Below are 15,084 nucleotides of genomic sequence, written 5' to 3' on the forward strand. Positions count from 1 at the left end.
GACCTGCCTGCTGGTAATAATTGTTAATTTACTGTCTGCTTAACTTAAAAGCATGTGAAGACACAAGGCTAGATTTTTTTTAGGCAGAATGCTGACTTGACATAGAGTGTGTCACTGGCTGTTACAACTCTTAAGTCTTCATGTAACTGGAAGTATAATCTCTAAAGTACATCAATTCATGTTTCAGTAACTATGGCTCACTAAGTAAATGTGGAAGTTGCTTTCTGACTTTGTTTGAAAGTAGTGATGCCTAGAAGTTTACAAATGGCAATTTTGTATGAAATAAATTAAATATGAAACTTTTGTTGATGGAACTTTAGTGTCTGTCTGCTTACTGCTTGAAGTCATCTTCATGATTTTAAAGTGTGTGTTTGCTGCCCTCCTTCAGCCTATTAAGAAAGGCCTGTTCCCAGGGGAGTTGGGGAGACTGTTAGCAGCCCTCTCCTTCACAACATCCGTGTTCTATATATTCAAACAGATGTTGCAAAAGGAGCTCCAGAACCCTGTCTAACAAACTAGTATAGGCAGTAGATTTAAACTGTGTCATGGAAATACAAGCAAAGAACGTTCTCTGCAAGTAGAGAATGTTAAATGTAAAGATGTTTATCTCTGTGATTTGATAGGAAGTACATAAAATAAGGCATTTGGGAGTTGCCACTGCAGCTAGACATATCTTGAAATTAATAGCTTTATTGTGCCTGTCGTACACTTAACATGGTAACTTTTGATTTTAAATGACAAGCAAGGCTGTGTTTATCTATGATAGATGCACTGGCCCCACTTGAGCCTTGGATGTGTAAGTTTTCTGTCTAGAAGTTGGTGCACTTTCTGAAGGCTGCAGTACAAACAGGCTGTACTTCCTCTTAAGAAATCAGAGAACCAGGGAGAGCATGGGGCAGGTGTCCAAACTAGGATTTCTTAAATACAGTCTGAGGACTCCTTAGTAGCCACAGTTTTTCAGCAGTTGCTTCCTTACTGGAAATTCAATCCATCTCCTGTCATGTTAGGAATTACATTGCTGAACCTCAAAGATTCAGTATGTCCCTGAATATTACATATTAGTTTGTATCAATCTCACTTTATTATAATCATCTTGTTGGTATCATGTTGATTAAATGCAGTTTTTTTGAAATAATAATAGACCCTGCTGGTAAGCACAGCAAAGGGCAGCAAGGGTGGGAGGTGCCTCCTGCCAGGTGTGTTGAATATACAGTTGTACCTGCCACAAACTATGTGCACAAATTTGAAGTTAATTTTACCTATGACCAACATTATGGGTCCCCCCATCATTACTACCTAAAAAAAAAAAAAAACTAAAACAGGCTGATAAAGGAATGTGCAGGAAGTGCTAACTAAGCAACCTACAGACCACCAGCAGAGTTTAGATGACTAAAATGGGATTATTCAGGCTTTTATCTTTTGAAAAATGCTGCTTTGAGCAAATACTTCTACCTAACTTTTACGAAAATAAACTAGTGCAAAAGAGACAAGAAGGTATTTCCAAACAAAACTAAGACTTATATCAGTTTTGCCCTTTGGGCATATTAGAGTTTTATCACGTCAGTTAATTATTAATTCTGCCTCAGCACATGCTTTGAAAAGAATTCTACAGATCTCGTAGACAGGGTTAACAAAAGCATATCTTGTGCAAAAGCAACTGTTAGGCAGGAATTAACAATCCCAACATTAAAAATAATAATGATAATGCCTAGTTGAGGGTTTAGCATTTAAGCTCTTTAAAATCAATCTAAAGCTCAGGCACTGAATGCACATCATTAAACCGCGGTCAAGACTAAATCATTAACTAATACCTGTTGTTCTGTTTTTCTTTTTAGACCTCCAAAAGGAAGCGTGGCTACATTAAGAATAAACTAATTTTAAAGAAAGGCAAGAGACCCAACAGGAAGACAGTTTAAACACACTGTTCTGATTGCTAATACGAAGCAGTTGTCCTTGAGATAACCAGTCTTTGCCTTTAGCTCAAATCATGTTTCACAGCAACATGAGGGTACAGAACCATCATTGGTCCAGATTATTGTACAAAATTTTCAGGCAATGTCTGATTAAAAATATTGGCTTATTGAGAACAGCTGTTTTAGATTTGTAATGTGAAGCAAGACAGAGCTGCTATCCAAGTCTAGCAGCATTTTTTTTATTGGTACATATTATCCTTCAAATCTGTTGAAAATTTGGACTGACTTTACCAAAGAACCCTGTAATTTGGTCCTTGGCACATGCATTTACTTGTCAATCTTTTCTGGAGAACACTGTTCAGCTGAATAGCAGCAGTATGAAAACTGGAACGGTGACATCTGAAAATGACTCTTTTTCAACAAGAAAGAGATGGCAGAGCTCTCTCAAATTCGACTTTCAAAACAAGTTACTCCCATGATTATTTTTCAATGGTTTCTTTCAATGTCCTTTTACTCTTGCTGCAGGCTGGTTTTGAGCTGGAGTGTAAGAAGCAAAGCTGCAGTTTTCACAAGAGGTGACAGAGTAATTGGACAAGCTGCTTTTGTTCAACACGGGATTGCAGTATTGCTGCCTTACACTGTCATTTCACAAGGTAGACAAGGCAAATCTTGCACACTGTAGATACAAGGGCTAAATTTGTAACCTCCTGAAAGATCTGAAACGACAGTAATGAATGCTATAACGACATACAACTGAGCACCATGGAGCTGCTGGTGCTTCAGAACAGAAATTAAACTATTTCAGGTGAATGTTTACATTGGTAAAACAAGTATAGCCTGGTTACTGGGGAAAAGAAGGTTGACAGGTATACAAACCCCTTTTCTGTGGCTATCAGAGGTAGAAGATTTGCAAACCTCTTCAGCCCTCACTGCCTTTCTGGCGAGAGTGGAAGTTTTTCTGGAAATCTGTTTCTCTGCATTTTATTTGGAGTGCTTAAATCAATTGAAGAAATTCCTGCTCTAGTGCTATTTGCTTTGTCTGTCTTTTATACTGGTTCGGTTTGGTTTTTCTTTTTAAGTGGTGAAAACTGTCAGATTAAATGCACTAAAATATAAATGGAGACTGGACGTGTTCACTTTCCAGATACAAGGAAACTTTATACAGACTTGAAATTTTTCTTTAATTAAAATGAAAGGTTTTTTTGCTGTTTGTTTTCCTGCCACAGGTTGTAACTTTTTATAGAAACAAATCTTGCATCAATAACTTGATGTAAAATGCAGAATAGTATGTACCTTTCATGAAGAAAATGTAAATTTACAGTGTTCTGTGAGAATGTTACTGCTGACTTCTTTCCCAAGGTGTAGAATATTTTTTTGATTTATGAACACATTTTTGACTTCAGTGGTTTATACAGACCGATACTACAGCTGCAACATTTTCACAAAGGTAATTAAATCTGGATTTCTGGCCCCTGTCGTTTGGAGATTTCATTTTATTTTGTTGCTTTAAAGCTCAATGCAGACCAGTCGTCAACTGTAGGGGAAAAATAAAGTTAATTCAAGTTTTGTGTTAAGGCTGTTGTGTCAGTTTTGTTGTGATTAATCTGGTAACATGTTGCTTGTAGTCCTAGTCATAAATTAAGACACTGGAATTCCATATTGCAAATCTCCTGACTTCACCAAGCTGCTGTAGTGAAGCCACAGCATCTTGTTAACTCCCTCCAGCTTAAACTAATCCAAATCCAGGGCCTCTGATGTGATGAAATGAAGGTGGCTGTCATATTTCCAGGGAAGAGCAGCCTGCCTTCCCAACCACACATTGCAGCAACTCCTTCCAGCATCTGGAGCTCCCCAAGCTGCTACAGCTGCTCACCCACCAGCAGAAGGGCTGATTGATGATGTGATGCACGATTCCTAGTGTTGTGCTGCTTCCAAGCCAATCTGCATCCTGACCATGGGTGAGAAATAAGGGATCTAACATTTGGAAGATCACCTGAAAGGCAGCAGGACAGAGGCTGCCAGTCAGTCTGTGGCTTGGCAGTAACTCAGCCTTATTTTAAAAAAAGAAATACAAGACTGCCCTCCCCTCTTCAGGTACCTTTACATTTGGACAGACTGTCATCAGCCTTAGGTAGCAGTGTTCTCTTTAACAGCAGAAACAAGTGAATCTAAGGCATGTGAAATAAAATAAGCCAACTGCAGGGATCCCAGCCAACCTGGGCCTAAAGTTGACTACTACTTACCTGAGCTTTATTTTCTTCCTAAATCTAACATGACTTCAAGGATTCTGCCAATATTCTGCAGTTAAAATGAAATAAAAAGCTGGGAGTCATTGAGGCATCCACTTAAAAAAAGCAACATTACAAAGAAGAACTGGCACTGTCTCACCTTCCTTGGTTCCTCAGGAATCTGCACACTGGGTCTGTTTGCAGCTGGATCTTGGAATCAAACAGCTAAACTAACTCCTGCCTCTTTGGGAGACCTGCACAGCACTTCTGCCAGCAAAGACTATCAGCATCTTCCCTCTTCATCACACACACTTCCCAGATTAGTTTATTTCCTTAGCCCTAGCCACCCTTTTTCCTTTTGTTGTTCTACTATGTCAAATTTTGAAGCATAATTGCCACAAAACAGTAAAAAACCCAAAACCCACCAAAACAATAAAACTAAACACAACAAAAGACATGTGAGCCAGGCTCAGGTCAGCAGTTGCTAAGGAACTAAAGCTGCAAGTGTCTAGAACTCAGTATTACTGCACAGGTTCTGTATCTCTTAATCACTACTGGTGGGAGCAGTGAGGCAGACAGGGCCCTTGGTAATCCCAGAAGAAATATTTTGACTGGCAGAAGTAATTTCCTGACAAGGAGAAAAGTTGTTAATAAAATATCTTGATAGATTTACTCTTGAAAAAGCAGCTGAATGCTTTGACAGAGCCCCTGGTACATACCAGTCTCATCAGGAGTAAAAACTGAAGAAAACTAGTATTTGGCTGTGATTAATAAAACTCCCTCAGATCATCAACCCAAGTGGATAAACTGCTCCAAGATGGGGTCTTGAAGCAGTACCACAGAAGGCAAGGAACAGGGCTGGGTAATGTTTCCTGCCCTCTTTACAGGCAGTGTTGTTCTCCATTTTGCATAAAAACAAAGTGTTCCAGCAGGATTGTTTCCAGCACTGTGGATGAATGTTTAAAGAAAACCAGAGTGCATTATCTAACACTTGAAAAACGCTGACCACTATCTGTGTGATTCCTCTAAGAACATTTTTTTCTCCTCACACAAGTGCCCAGTGCTGTAATAATGTAGAGTTGTGTTTTAAGAGGTTCTAATCAAGAATCCCTGTTGGTATAAAGATTAAATGAAATGGGATTTTCAGAAGCAAGGGTACAGCTTTACCTATTTCCTTTTTACTTGCCAAAATGAAGCAGATGTTCCCCAGCCTTTCCTAAAGCTGTTGTTGCTGCCCAGCCCCATTTTCCCTGGGTAGAGCTATCCAATTTAAACAAAAAACTTACCTTCAGAGTATCTGGGGGAATAAGCAGGGTGGAAAAGCCTCATACCAAACCCAGATTAATCTAGCAAATCACTTCCATGAGAACCATGCTCGGGTGTCATACACAGCTCCTAGACAGTCAGTGACTGACACCACTGAACTAAGGCTTCCATGGAAAGAGAAAGGGCATCCCACTACTAAATGAAACAAATCTTTTATTCATGAGCATCCTCATTTTAAATTCACAAATTATGAAAGGAAGGCAAATCAGAAGAGACTGCCAGAGCATCTTTTAAATGATAAAGGTATAAATTTTCTTTCTGAACATTTCTAATTTAAGAAAGAAAAAGGTTGCATAGGCTTTCTACAGGTGTGCACAAAAAAAAAAAAATTGAAGTACATGGAAGTTTTTACATTACAATTCAGTGTACATCAGCTACTTGAAAAGGAAAGTATTTACTTGCAATTCCAAGACAGCTATTGGAACGACCTATGGAATAAGGCTTATGAATATTTACTTTTCAGTTCTGCAAAATATACTGAACACATACTATCAGAAAAATAAAATTACACTTGTGAACCTTGTTCTGGAATCTCTCTGATGGGATCTTTTCTGAAAGGACTCTTTCTGTTCATGTCTCCCAAGTTAATTTGGGAAAGAAGCAGTGATAATGGCATCAGGGGATTCTTCATAGCATCAGAACAGAACAAAACATTGGCCAGAGCACAAGTGGAATGTCCTCGGCATGCAGAAACAACCAACCATGCAGACAGAAAATCTTCAATAAATTACAAGCAGAAAATTATTCAAATTTCTCCTCAAAAGAACAGCTACAGCATCTCTGTAGCCTTGACAGTCACACCATCCCAGCTGAAAGAGGTCTACTCCTTCAGGGGCCCAGGCCTGCATGCCTGAGACAGAGAGGTTTGCAATGGCTATGTAGTGAGTGTTGTTCTTTGGTGTGTGAGAGAGTTCTGGGAGGATGTTCCATGTTTAACTCTGCTTTTTCCATTGTTTGTGATGATAGTACAAACTGTAGGAATACTTTTAGGTACATATCAGACTAATCTCTAGAACAAGAGTGGATCCATTACAAAGTGAATTCTTGCAGGTGATAAAGTACAAGTGTTCCTGATGATACTCAGTAGCAGTTCAATGATTACTGCAACAGTATCATTTTGGTTTTGTTACAGAAAACTTACATCAACTATTCCTAAAAAATAAGAATTTTTTTCCTCTTAAAAAAAAGTGTCAGTTACAAAACCAAGCTCATACAATCCACTTTTTTTAAAAAATAGGATTTAAATCATTTAGAACACAAATCTTTCTAATGTGCAAAAAAAAAAAAAAAAAGAGAGAAGAGGACTAAATAGATTTAGGAGCAAAAGTAGCCACACCTTCATTAAATAGAGATCTGAAGTTCAAATCCAAAGGAACAACTAATGGAATGTTTCCTTGTGCACACACCTTCTTGTGCACACACCTTCTCCGCTCAGCCTTCTGAGCTGCTCAGGAGATTTTAACATCTACCGAACAAACAAAATGCAGGACACACAAGGACAGACGTGAGCAGTGCTTTGACCTAGATTTCTCTGCAGTAAAAGCATAAGTCAGTGTATGGACAGAGCAGACAAAAGGCACAAAATTACTCAGCTCTACAGACGGGCATCCATGCTACTGTGTGTTAGAAATAGAGTGGTTTTGTTATGAGGCAATGTGGAAAGAAGCACTGAGCACATTTTACATGTGCCTTTTGCTGCCACCTCTCTCAAAAACATCTTCATTTCCAACAAATACAAACTAAAAAGCAACAAAGCCTTAACACGCTTCTGGAATCCACTTTGTCAGTGTCACAGGTGACAGGATTTTTTAATTTTTTTTTTTAACACTACAAAACAAATTGTATCCCATTTCATTTGCTTCATTCACAAAGTTATTGTCTCAGTGGAATAATTTACTAAATTGTTAGTTTTACATCAGGGATCATTTATCTGGGAAGGCTAGTTATATCACCTCTATTCATCCAGATGTTTTATCAGAAGCAATCCCATTTAGTGGAACATGTAAGCCAGAAGTGTTGGCATGCCAGCAGCCAGAGAACATTACACAGCAAGATCAAAGTTACCAGAGCAGCTGGCTCAGGGGTGACCAGAGATCGGCTGAACAGCTGGAGCACGAATAGACAAAGCAGCGAGGACACAATAGGTTGGTGTGAAGAACAACATTCTGGAGAAGGTATTGCTACTTCTTAGAGGGTGGCAGGAAATTCACACTCATCAGTGACAGGAAACACGCCCTGACCTCAGCAGCCCAGAGCGAGCACGGCCAGTGGATCATTCTTACGTCAAAGTGAGTTACTCTGAGCTGACTGTTCAGACAGATCGACTGCCTTTAAGAGACACGTCACGTTTTAAGTGCAAAACATTTTTGGCAAAAGTGAAAAATAGAAAAACCTTAACCAGTACTAATAAAAAAGTATTTTCTTAAATACTAGCACAGGGCCTGATCCTGCAAGCACAGAACTCGGGGAACCCCAGCCGAGTGCAGCCAGGGTTCTGTGCCCTAACACTCGGAGGAAAAGGTCTTTGAGTGGCTATTGGTGTTGGTACTGTTTACATGTAGTGTAAATAACACACACAACACATGCACACCGTGGGTACTTGGGGACGTGTGCCTGTGTGCCTGTGGATCTGCACACACAAAATGGCTCCTGAATCAACTCGAGCTCGTGGTTATTGTGAGATGTATCATTCACAGTACATAGCTTCCCATGGGGATCTTCTGGGAACAGGACCTATCCAAGGACATCCTGAAGTTACATACTGTATCATTTTAATGCCTTTCAGGTAAAGTTAGGAGGCAACTGCTCTCTCCTGTCAATGGGTCTTCCAGAGAGGATTCACGTACAGCCAACCTTCGCCCTGTAAGAAAATTAAGCAGAGTTTACAAACAAAATTTATAAATACCAGATCCATGTATGTCCACACAAAAGCTAATATAAGACCAAACAAGAAGCCATTCCTGTCACCTGAAAATTCTGCGTTTAAAGAATTGACAAGTAATGTGGGTGGGAGGGAAAAAATTACAAGGGGGAAGACATGCAATGAGAAGAGATGCAAGAGTTGCTGATTTAAATAGCAGCTAATGGAACAATTCCCTCAGTCAGTCTCATTTCCCCTCCACCTTTCCTCCAAGAAAGGGAAAAGATGAACTTGTTAAAATTAATTTCCTTTCACACAGATGAAACCCAAGACTGTGTTTAGGATGTCAATGATTACTTACACTGGATAAATCTCCCTAGATTGTGTTCATTTTAGTATGCTAAGATTATGGGGGAAGTGAGTATGCAGAATTTGAGAAGTAAGGGCTGGATTTTACAGGAAAACATGTCACTTTATTTGCCTAACATTAGAAACCAAAAATCCAAATCAAAATCAATCTAACTGAAGTAAAGTGAATAAGTCCACAACATAAAGATGGAAAAGCCCACTGCTCTCATTCAAGAGCCAGACTCTGTCAAAAAGAAAATTTAAGCCATCAGTGGTACATAACAACACCAGCCTATGACAAAATCCACAGACATTCACTTGTCCCCTGTGCAGGAACTTGCTAAAGGGTCTCTAAACAAGAGACTCTGAGTACCTCTTTGGCAAAGTATTTGGGTTTCCAGGGAGTGGTGAGTGCCTCCCGCTGCCTCTCCTCCGCTCGCTGTCTCTCTTCCAGGCGGTGCTTGTGCTCTGTGGCAGCATCAATGTTCCCCTCCTTCAGAGAGTTGGTGACGTGCTGCCACAGGCGCCTGCCCAGGGACAAGGAGCACAAGGGAGGGTTAGAACAGCTCTGCCACAGCCCCCTGCTGATGGACACCAGCATGGGAACCATCACTCTCCTAGGATATTCATCACATTTGTGGACCTGATTTTCAGATTCACTCAACCCCCAGTATTTCGCAGTACAATTTTCTCAGCAAACTCTGTTTATTTTCTCTTCATCACCTGAGCTTTTTTCTCAAAGCAGGTGGATTTACTTCTACCATTTCCAGTTCACATTCCTTACTGATGTTCCTCCACCCTCCAAATAAAGCAGTTTAATTCTGCATTTTTTTGCAGGTAAATTATTGAATTATAAGGAAGTGTCAGCCAAAACCAGAGTGCATTGAACTGGGACACTGAGTGGTCCAACAAGGTCACTAGCAGAGGAACTGATTCTAGAGAGCCCCTCCAGGTCTGTGCTCTGTATTCCCAGTTACAATATTTACCAGCACAAAGCTACACATTTCTCACATAGCTGACCACACTCAGATACAGCGCCTTATATCAGCCCAGCAGAAGGTTTGCCCAGAAAAGCACTGAGAAAAATCCTCATAGAATGGTTTGGGTTGGAAGAGACCTTAAAGATCCTCTAGTTTCACTCTCCCTGCCATGGGCAGGGACGCCTCCCACTAGACCACTCTGCTCAGAGCACCATCCAACCTGGCCTTGAACACTGCCAGGGATGGGGCATCCACACCTTCTGGGCAACCTGTTCCAGTGCCTCACCACCCTCACAGAAAAGAACTTCTTCCTAATATCTAATCCAAACTGCTCTCTGTTTGAAACCAACCACAGCTTTCACATTTGTCCAGGGCTGTTCAAATGAGATTGTGTTCACAATGTGATAAACTGCAGATCCTGCAGAGCCACTGGATGGATGCAATTTACTGACTAGTATCTAAAAAAACACAATAAATACACTGAAAAGCTACTGGTTTCCTTATTTACTACAATCTTTATGTTCCACACTACAGGGAAAAATGAGTTTGTGGATAAGCAAGTGGTCTAGAAAGTAGACAAATTGTATCTGACCCCACACAATGACTTGAGACACCTTTGTAAAACAAAAAGACATTTAGAGATAATAAAATGTAGTTTAACTCATATTTTTAAATCCTTCAATAAAATGTTCCTAAATTCAATTAAAGTATTGATTTTTCTGAAGATAAACACGAACAGTTATTGACAGTGAATACAGAACAGTTTTTTTTCCAATGTACCTAGTCCTAGTTAGGCACATGATGTAGGTGCCAAGAGCCTCAAAACCACCTGTATGTGTGTCTTTGTATCTCATATTGCCTCACATTTTATATATGTTTATACAAATACATATTCTAAAATATATAAAACATGAAGCACCAGTTTCAATGACATGCAACATATAATATATAATATAATATATATACCAGTTTGAATTGCTTGCAGCAAACTGACTGATTTGCCTACCATGTTGCAATCACTCCAAGAAGCAGGTGAAAACTCTGCATTACCATTTTCCAGATGCTCATCAAAACAAACACAGGCCATTCCCCATCTACAAAATTGATGTACTCGTCACTACAGTGTAATTTATGCTCCAAGGAACCAATACACAGCTTCAGCACTCTGTGCCCAGATTTCTGGCTGTAGGAAGCAAGGAATTTTTGAACCACAGCACTCAGAGCTGCAGTTGGCTTCCCTGCTCTGTTCCCACCTAAAGTTCAGGACAGCACTGCAAAGCCTCTGCCCTTACCTTGATTCCAATGGCCCTTGGTTTGCTATGGGCCTGATCTTTTTCCTGATAACAGGCAGTTTGGTGGTGTCAATCACTTTGGTGTCTCCGTTGCTGTAAGTGAATTCCAGGGTGCCGTTCCATTCTCCCTGTGCCTTGCACACAATGGTGTTTGTCGGGTTGTGCTTCACTTCGGCCGTAACCCTGATTCAGGGGGGAAGGAAAAACACACCACAGACATAACTGGTACCATTTATTATCAGCACATGAAAGCACATCCTTGCTAAGGGTGGAAGCAGCTTTGTACCTCCACAAACCAATTATTCAAGCAAAGTAGTGATGCTGCCTCCAAAAAAGAGACTCATCCCAGGAAAGCTCTTCAAAGCAACAGCTTTGGCATGACATTCTAGCTAAATACAGTAGTAATCCAACTTAAAATTGTGATACTTGGCTCAAGCCCAGACCAAATGGTTACCTCAGCAGCCTGAAAAACAATCCCTGACATTCATGTAGCTTTTTCAATACATGATACTTTCATGCATGAACATAATGTTGTCAGAGACCCACGTCAAAAACTTTGGGTATCTTTGTTTTCTTCCTGAGCTCTGCAAGTTCACTTCTCAGCTGCTGAGAGGAAATTATTAAAGCCACCTCACCAGTCAAAGAACTGAGAGTGAGCAAAATAGACAGGTAGGACTGGAGAACTGAAATGCAGGGAGAAGTTTTGTGAATGTGTCCATAAGCATGCACACAAGTGCTTTAGAAAGCCATGTAATGTGTAAACTCAGTTTTTCAATTACTAAAGCAATACAGTACAACTTCCCCAAATTTTTACTCACCCTGATGGCACCAATTATTAATCTAAAACTTGTAAAGAAAAGCCCTGTTAAAACAGCCCCATGTGAACATTTACCTGAACACAACATTGAAATGGTTGACACACATATGGAAGAACAGTTACACCATCTGAAATAAAACAGAGGTCACCATGCAAAGCACAGTCTCCTCTGGACACAGCAGAACAAGAAAGGGATCTGATGTTAATGACTGGGACATCACCCTGAGCACAGAAGCAAGACAAGAGACTGTCTTGCACAGCACCTCTTTTCACCCTTAGTAAAGGGGAACTAAAGAAGGCAAATAACATTTTCACCATTTGGAATTTCAGCGCAGAGGTGGGAGTCCCCAGTAGGGAGGTACCACTAGGGGCAGTGACACTTTTGCTTCTCTCCTCTTTTCAGGAGCACCCCCTGGAACTCCAGTTCATCTACAAGACTCACACAGAAGCAGCAGCTGGGGTAGTAGAAATGTTGCCTTTTCCATGTACATTTTTCTGATCCTACACTTACAGCAACTTTTACAAGCAACAAAGCCTGGAGAGATACATTCACTTTATTTTAATGAGAGAAATACATCCAATTGAGTTAAACAACATCCTATGTATTGCTACAACAAACTGCCCTAGAGCTTTACGTCATCTCCAGCACTAACAGGAAAAGAACTTCAGTTATCTGTCTATAAAATACTGCAACAGAAGAACTGAAGAGATGCCCCAGAGCCTTTCCCCTGAAATCTAGCAGCAGGTAAACAAGAGTAAGGCAGTAATTGCTGTACCTGTGGACCTTCCCTCCATAGAAGGGCTTGGTGTGGAACGTGACCGTGGCAGAATAGCCCGTCCTGGCACAACTGATGCTGACTTTCCCTCCAAGCTCCACCCAGGGGATGGTAAGGATTGAGCGGGCGTAGGCACTGGGCAGGGTGAAGACATACTCCTCTTCGTGTTCCAGCAAGTGAAGAACACCTGTGCAGGAAGAGGGGAAAGCAAGGTGATAAAAGGTTCTCTGATAAGACCTGATGGTCACTGTCCATGAAAATAAACATCCATGGAGAGCATGGAGAGCACGTGCAGCCCTCCTTGAAGGAGAGCACTGTCTGCTAAGAAACTCTGCTCTCTGGAACAAGTTTCTTCCAACAAGCATTTTCCAAAGCATCCCATTTGACTGTGCACCCTGATGTATTGACTGCTACCAAACGACTTTTCAGAAAACCTGACTGGATTCCTTACTTCATATTACTGTTAAAAGCTGGATAAACATAGAATGTCCACCTAAAAAGCCATACTGAAAATTCAGATGTTGTCTCAGTGTTGTATCATAATCTCCCTCCAGAAAAAATATGGGCATGGCTAAAGGACTGTTCACTTCTCCATTCAGTTAGAAACAGCCACATTCCCCACTAATTTCCTCTTGATGCTGAGAAAGGCTCTAAGTCTCTGTGGGTTCAACAAGAAAACATGGCATCTACAAATTTCCTATTAATTTTGCTCTTTAATTTCCAAATGGCTGGTTTCTCACACAGGCTTTGAAAAAAATCTTGCATAATCAAAAAGGGGCTCAGCAGGGCCACTGCTCTACTAGCACCAAGTCCAACGTCCCTACCAGGCAGAGAAAATTACTGGTAATTCCATCTCTTTCTGTAAAGGTTCCTCCACCCTCAGCACCATGAGGCTGTAACTAAAAGCAACACACAACAGCTGCAGTTTCTCAACATTACTTGGAAGTTGCACAAAGAAAGTTGCTTTCCTGATCAGACCTTTGCAGCTTCCCCTGGGGCTAAGGATACAACTCTATCCCCATAAAAACTGTAGTTTGGTCTTCAGGATAACAGGACATAAGACGAGGAAAAGAGCACCATAAACCTTGCACGCAGAATTAGATCATGCCAAATGTCTGCAGTGTATTTTTTACTAGAGTTTTACAGTCTTTTGTGTCCCATTTACTAACTGCCTAAAGGCAAAAATGACAGCTTTGAAAATATTTTTTCACAACAGGGACTGAAAATAACCTGTGAAAGAACTCACAACCCAGAAATATTTGAAAAAAAAAAAAGAAAGGAAAGTTCTTTTGACACAGTAATAGTATCTGTTTAGTAGCAAGATAATCTTAAGCCCATTTGCCTTCACCCAGGGGCAGGCAGGGGAAGAACACACTGTTAGTGGTATTGATTAAGCTATCTGTTTAAGGGAATACTAACACTACTTTTTCAAAGTGATCTCACATTTAATGAAGAAAAAGCATTAAACAAGAACACAACACTACTGCTTGCCAATATGAAAATATGCCTTTAACACTGCATGGAAACACAAATTTAAATTAAAGCACACTCAAAATTAAAAGCACAGAGCTCTGAGGGAGCCCTGATCTTAGCCCTGAATATAGGCTCCAGCTAACAAAACTAAATACAGGCAAAGGAAACTCTGCAATTTGTCACTTCTGCCTTCTGAACTATTTCACAGGAAAACATTTGCAAACCAGAACAGCTTCATGCAGTTGTTCTCAGAACCTCTGCAACCTCAGCCTCCCAGCAGCGACACAGCCAGCATGTCCACTCCAGCAGCTCTGACACAAGGAGCTGGGAGTGCAAAAGCACACAGAAAAGCCATGTCTTAAAAGGACCTTGAATCATTTAGTCTTGGCAAGCTACAAGTTCCTCATGTCATGAGCTCAGCCCTCACCAGCAGGGAAAGGCCAGGAGGACACAGCCAGAACACACACACACTTTTTGCCTCAAGCTTCCTCAGTTTCACACCTGCACAGACATCCCAGCTGAACACACTGCAGGAAGGCTGAACTACCCAACTCACCCTGGACATGCACACAGGAATAACTTATACTCAAAAAACTACTCTGGCTATCAAACTCATTAAAGGGATGCTCTGACAGCATTAAGTTAATTAAAAACAATTGTAGAGTCACAGAATGGCCTGGGTTGGAAGGGACCTTAAAGATCATTGAGTTTCAACCCCCCTGCCATGGGCAGTGACACCTTCCACCAGACCAGGCTGCTCAGAGCCCCACCCAACCTGGCCTTGAACACTCCCAGGGATGGCGCATCCACAATTTCTTTGGGCAGCCTGTTTCAGCACCTCAATACCAGCAGAGTAAAGAATTTTTTTCTCCTATCTAACCTAAACCTACTCTCATTTTAAAGCCATTACCCCTTTTCCTGTAGCTACATGCCCTTGAAAAAAGTCTCCCTCCCTCTCCCATCCTCTGATGGCCACTGTATGTGATGTTCCTCACATGAGAGGAAACTGATATGATAAAAACAATTTCCTTATGGGTCAGTACAGGTTTGCTTCTGTCCCCCTGATGGGAT

The 15,084-nt window shown here is 40.8% G+C and overlaps 2 protein-coding genes across 2 annotated transcripts in view; one reads left to right on the plus strand and one right to left on the minus strand.

Annotated features, from left to right (window-relative positions):
* The window catches only part of STT3B (STT3 oligosaccharyltransferase complex catalytic subunit B), a 50,685-nt gene extending 47,198 nt beyond the window's left edge, over window positions 1-3,487 (plus strand). The window contains exon 16 of the mRNA XM_030226842.2: window positions 1,836-3,487. Within this exon, the coding sequence (XP_030082702.1) occupies window positions 1,836-1,916 (81 nt within the window). The 3' untranslated portion in view covers window positions 1,917-3,487. The remainder of the gene's footprint in view (window positions 1-1,835) is intronic.
* Window positions 3,488-5,603: 2,116 nt separating this feature from the next.
* The window catches only part of OSBPL10 (oxysterol binding protein like 10), a 112,279-nt gene continuing 102,798 nt past the window's right edge, over window positions 5,604-15,084 (minus strand). The window contains exons 9-12 of the mRNA XM_009086144.3: window positions 12,541-12,727; window positions 10,948-11,130; window positions 9,049-9,202; window positions 5,604-8,327 (exon numbers count right to left, since the gene is read on the minus strand). Of these exons, the coding sequence (XP_009084392.2) occupies window positions 8,283-8,327; window positions 9,049-9,202; window positions 10,948-11,130; window positions 12,541-12,727 (569 nt within the window). The 3' untranslated portion in view covers window positions 5,604-8,282. The remainder of the gene's footprint in view (window positions 8,328-9,048; window positions 9,203-10,947; window positions 11,131-12,540; window positions 12,728-15,084) is intronic.

This window comes from Serinus canaria, chromosome 2, assembly GCF_022539315.1.
Source record: "Serinus canaria isolate serCan28SL12 chromosome 2, serCan2020, whole genome shotgun sequence".
NCBI lineage: Eukaryota > Metazoa > Chordata > Aves > Passeriformes > Fringillidae > Serinus > Serinus canaria.